Source organism: Octodon degus, unplaced genomic scaffold, assembly GCF_000260255.1.
Source record: "Octodon degus isolate 3935 unplaced genomic scaffold, OctDeg1.0 scaffold00322, whole genome shotgun sequence".
Lineage (NCBI taxonomy): Eukaryota > Metazoa > Chordata > Mammalia > Rodentia > Octodontidae > Octodon > Octodon degus.
This window is the reverse complement of record NW_004524898.1, coordinates 1,154,268-1,159,733: the sequence shown is the minus strand read 5'-3', so window position 1 is coordinate 1,159,733 and position 5,466 is coordinate 1,154,268. Positions and strand designations below refer to the sequence as shown.

General features: G+C 53.6%; 1 protein-coding gene across 2 annotated transcripts in view; it reads left to right on the top strand.

Moving 5' to 3' along the window:
* The first annotated feature begins 4,357 nt into the window (after window positions 1-4,357).
* Window positions 4,358-5,466, top strand: part of Slc27a5 (solute carrier family 27 member 5) — a 13,894-nt gene continuing 12,785 nt past the window's right edge. The window contains exon 1 of one of the 2 annotated variants that reach the window (XM_023708012.1): window positions 4,358-5,183. In XM_023708012.1, the coding sequence (XP_023563780.1) occupies window positions 4,499-5,183 (685 nt within the window). In that variant the 5' untranslated portion in view covers window positions 4,358-4,498. The remainder of the gene's footprint in view (window positions 5,184-5,466) is intronic. The other variant, XM_004647735.2, reaches the window with a different exon arrangement.

The window sequence follows — 5,466 nt, the reverse complement described above, 5'->3', positions numbered from 1 at the left end:
ACAGGTCTATTAACAACTTTCCTCAGGCAGGTTAATGTAGTATTTCTATAACATGAACACAGCATCCTCCTTCTAACAAATGACAAGTCTCTTCCAGTGACGTTTACCAAGTGTCCACAATAGCTGTGTTAATCACTTTCCCTTGGCTGAGACAATACCTGGCACACACAGCTATGGTGAATTGATGGTCAACTTGTAACACCCAGCTGAACTGAATCAGCAGTTCTGGGTTGAAGGGCCCACCTGAGGATTGTTGCCAGCAGCATAAAAAGAACTCTAGAGTGGGAGGTTCTGATGGCCACAGGAGCTGCCTTAGTAATGCTTTCAGTGGTTTTCAGAGCAGCATAATCTGGTCTTTCTTAGCGAGTATCCACTCAGCCCTTTTCTGCTTACCAGCTGTTGCTGTAGCACCCAAATGTGTCATGGTCACATGGACGTCCCCTCACGTGGCCCAGGCTTGGTCAAAGACATGAAGCTTGAGCTGTCTTTATGGTAATTTTTTGCACTCAAAGTCCCACTCAGGAGCAGCCCAGGGCCTACTTTCCTTTGCTAGCCCATGTGGAAAGTATAATTCCTAGGGCAGACGTTTCACCAAAGCTGTCCCATAGCCCAGCAACCCTAAGGTTTGAACTGCTTTACTATACTATGGTAGGAGACAGACAGGCTTTGATCTTTTTTTTTCTTTTTCTTTTGGTTCTTTGAGTGTCTCAGTATGTAGTTTAGATTATCCTCATGCCTCAGCCCCCTGATACCACACCCAGCAGGCCTTGCTCTTCTCTGACTGCACCCTTGGTGACCTGTTGAGCCAGACAGCTCCCAAGAATTTGCCAAGTAGTCCTTTACAGCCTGCTCTTGACCATCCAACCACATATTTTGAGATTTGTTTGGAGCACTGCCACAGCTGCCTCAAGGTCTACAAGAGAGAAGCAAGCAGGATATCATCAATATAAAGCACATTTGCAGACAGTGGCTTTGGCCACTGATCCAAATGCGACACTAGATGTTCCTGTGGGTGCCCAGGGAAGGTCCGCTGACAGCCACCCACATAAAAGCAAACTGGTCCTGACTCTCAGGGGCTGTGTCATTGGAAAAGCAAGTATCTGCTACCAAGTGAAAAATACCAGCCCCTGACTAAGACCTGACGGGCCGCCAGAGGGCGCAGCAGCATGCAGTGGGGGAGTGACCTTACTTAGCCCACTGTCATCCTACAGGAGCCATCAGGGTTTTTAGCCAACTACACACAGGCAAATTATAGGGATTGCACTGGCCAGATAACTCCTCCTTTCTTCAGTGGTCCTGCTGGTACGTCCACCTGGCTGGTGGCAGTACTGCTTTACCGCTGCGAGCTTCAGGGCACTGGCAAAGCTTCGAATGGTCTTGTACCACTGCCTTCATTGGTACACTTGCAGCAGAGTTCCCCCATAGAGGCTGGAGCCATAGTCCATGGAGTATATCAACTCCCAATCCGTGCTCCTGTGCTGGGGAGACCCATGCCCCTTATATCCCTTAGGGTCCAGATAGTCTATTTCCAAATGCACAGCCACCTTGGGCCAGGGAGTCTGGCAAGCACAAGGGCCTGAGTTCAATCCCTAGTTCTGTAAAAAAAAAAAAAAAAAAAAAAATTTATATACAATGCAGGGTCCCAGGTTCCCAAACAACAGCACTGCTTAGCCCCAGTGTCTGCTAGAGTCCATTGGATATTGGTTGGGGACCAGAGGGTTTCTGGATCCACACGAGGCCTCTGATCCCCATTGGTCTCCCTCAGAAGAGCACCTTGACCTTGGCAGAGAAACAAGAGAACCAGAAGAGACATGCTCTTCCAACTTAATGGCCTGAGCCATGGCTGCAGGGCCGATCTTTGATCCGCCCAGAACTGGCTCTATAACTACAACAGCAGGTATTTGGCTCTCTCTTTTTTTAATGTATGTATTTATTTTTTTGCAGAACTGAGGATTGAACTCAGACCCTTGCGCTTGCCAGGGGAGTGCTTATTCTACTGAGCTATCTCCCCGGCCCCCTTATTTGTTTATTTTTATGTATTCAGTACATGGACGGCCTACAGAGTCTCACTATGTAGATCAGACTCTTATTGATCTTCCTGTTTTCAGCCTCCCAAGTGCTGGGATTTCAGGCGTGTGCCACCACACCCAGTCTCAAGCACCAGCTCAGCATGCCCCAGGAGTGGGGTGGGCACGGCAAGCTGGGGATTGAACCTTGATCTCTGAGTTCTGCCTAAACAGGTACTTTCGTCTGCTGAGCTATCTGGCTGGCCAAGATAGTTGGCTTTCTGTAGATATTGGTCTGGCTGGCTCTTGCGACAGGACTACCCACTTACCTTTGAAGCCTTTCCTGAACACCTGCTCCCTTCTCTTTGATGCCCATGACAAGGACATTATGGCCCTGCTTCCTAGGCTTCACCTCCCTGTGCTGGTCACCATCAGAGTCACTTCACCAACAAATGTGCCAAAAAGGTCCAAGCTGGTTATGAGTGACCTGAGGAAGAGGGGAGCTTCCTGGAGGCCCACATACCCCTTGCCTGTGTGAACTGTTTATCGTTAGGCCCTTGGGTGCTAAGGCTAAGTGTTGCCTGTCACATAACCAGCTCCCGCAGGACCTGTGAAAGGTCAGTTTTGCTTTGCATCTTGGAGTGTCTGTCTCTTTTTAAATTAATTAATCAATTAATTATTTGGTACAGGGTCTTGCTATGCAGCTCAGACTTGTACTAATCCTCCTGTCTCATCCTCCCCACTGCTGGGATTACAGGCGTGTACCACCATGCCTGGTTTCTGTGGCCCGAATGGCCGGCGCCAGCATGCCATGCAGTACTGGGGATTTTCTTTTTTTTTTTGGCAGAAGCAGGGATTGAACTCAGGCCCTTGCACTTGCCAGGCAAGCACTTATTCTACTAAGCTATCTCCCTGGTCTCCAGCACTCAACAATCCTCCTGCCTCAGCCTCCCCAGTGCTGGGAGTACAGGTTTGCACCACCACACGTGGCAGAACACATCATTTGGGAGGAGCCACTGTACTCGGTTGGGAACATGCGCTGCTGCTGCGTGCCATGCTCACCCTTGATGGCCTTCCTGCTTGGAGCTGGCTGGTGTCTGTAGCTGCTGGATCCTCTGTGCCCGTGAGCTCCGTATCTCACCAGCCCGCACTCCTGGCAGCTTGTATAAGACGCTGTTAGCTCATCTTCTTTAATAGTTTTTTTTTTTTTTTTTTCTGGTACTGGGAATCGAACTGGGGACCTTGTGCTTGCCAGGCAGGTGCTTATGTTGCTGAGCTATCTCCTCAGCCTATTAGCTCATCTTCTAACTCAATGACATAGGTGTCTCATATTCATGAGCTTCTATCTTAGCCTGAAGAACAGTAAGGTATGGGCACTCTTCACCAAGGTATGCACACTCTTTCTCCCGTGGCATGCCAGGCATTCTCCGCTGAAATGGGTGTTCCAGCAGTCTCCACCATGCCTGGGGAGGGGCTGTGTCCAGAGGAGGCCAGCCACTGAGCGCATGACCTGGCGGCTCGCCACTCTTCAGTCCCATGGGGAGCAGAGGGTTCCATGCCTGGCTGGGGCTGCACCAATTGTTCGCCCCCCAGTAATGGTCATCTGAGACTTGAACAGCTCGAAGCAAAGATGCAGGGCCATGAGGATGTCTGACATGCCCTTTGTGGGGGGTTGGGGAGCAACATGGAGAAATTATACTTTCATCTGTAGCAGACAAAGCTCTCAGGTTGCCACGAAGTAAGCACAGACTGCTAGTCTGCATAGGCACCGCACGTGTGGGCTACAGGACCTGTGCTGCTGCACTAGCAAATCCAAGGCTCGGGCAGAAGTCTGAGTGCAGCCTCCATGGGCACCCTGATCACACCGGGTCGCCCTCCTCGCTCCCCGCAGCCCGGGCTCCAGCCCATAGCCGCTCTCAATGCTCCTAGTCTGGCCATTCGCCTCTCAGCCCCTGCACTCCGAGGTTCAGTCTCTGTCACACCAGGTAGGCAGGCAGGTGTGAGTGCAGGCGTGAGCACTCCAGTGTTCTCTGGTGAGCTGCTGTGCGCGTGGCATCACCAGTTCAGAGGCGCTGCCCCCTGGCGCTCCAGCAGGGGAGCAGAGCGGCCTCCGGCACTGATGCTGGCAGGCCTCTTGGTGCTTTTGCTGTTTCAGTGACAGGAGTTTGTAGCACAGAGCTGCATGGAAGGGAGGCAGGTGTCAGCCTGGAGGCCTAGACACGCAGGGTAACAAAGCTGGTGATGGGTCCACCTGGGGGCGGAAACAGGCCCAGAGATGAGTGGCAGAGCAGGGAGGCAGAGCCAGTGGATGGGCATAGCGCCTGGAACTGCAGGAGCCAAGAGAGTCAAGGGCAGAGTCCAGGGGTCAGGGGGCAGCTACTAATGTCAGTGCCAGGCCTGCGGCGGGTAGAGTGCACCCGCCACCTGTGGGGCTCAGGATCAGAGGTGAGACTGAATTCCACAGCCTCCTCTCCGACGAGCTGGGTAGTGCCATGGGTGTCTGGAAGCAGCTGATGCTTCTGATGTTGCTGCTCCTGGGGGGGGCCCTAGGGAACCCTCTGTGGCTGGCTCCTGTGGCAGTTGCCCTGCGCTGGACCCTCGGAGACCCCCTGTGCTTCCTGCTGCTGGGCCTGGTGGCACTGGTCTGGCCCTGGATCAGCCCCTGGCAGCCTTCCTTGCTGGGCTTGGTGGCTGCAGTCCTCACTGTGATCCTGGTTCCCACACGGCCGCCCCCAGGGCTGCGCTGGCTGCCTGCAGATGTGGCCTACTTAGTCAAGATCCTTCATTTGGGGCTGAGGATCAGAGCACGCCTGGCACGACAGCCCCCTGACACCTTTGTGGAAGCCTTCGAGCGAAGGGCACGAGCACAGCCTGGCCAGGTGTGCTTGGTGTGGACTGGGCCTGGAGCCTGTACAGTCACTGCTGGAGAGCTAGAGGCCCGGGCCTGCCAAGTGGCATGGGCCCTGAAGGCTGAGCTGGGTGGCTCAGAGGCCCTGCGTCCTGAGGAGCCTGCTGCTCTCCTGGTGGGAGCCTCGAAGGCCATTTCTGCTCTGAGTCTGTGGCTTGGGCTGGCCAAGCTGGGCTGTCCTGTGGCCTGGATCAATCCAAACAGCCGTGGGGCGCCCCTGGCACACGCTCTGCTCAGCTCAGGGGCCCGGGTGCTGGTGGTGGACCCAGGTGAGGACCCCAGGGCCACAGGGAGAGGGAAGGGTTGGAGGTCACACTGGTGGGGCTGGGTGGGGGCCCCTTTGCTGCCACCGCCATGACACAGGCAGTGACAAAACAGTGTAGCTGAGAAGCCACTGGGGGTCAGTGGTTTTAATTTTTTCCCAAAATAGTGAAGGGGCCAGGGAGATGACTCAGTAGAATAAGTGCTTCCCTGGCAGGCACAAGGGCCTGAGTTCAGTTCTTAGTTCCACCAAAAAAAAAAAAAAAAAAGTTAGTGAAGTTAGTCTTTTTT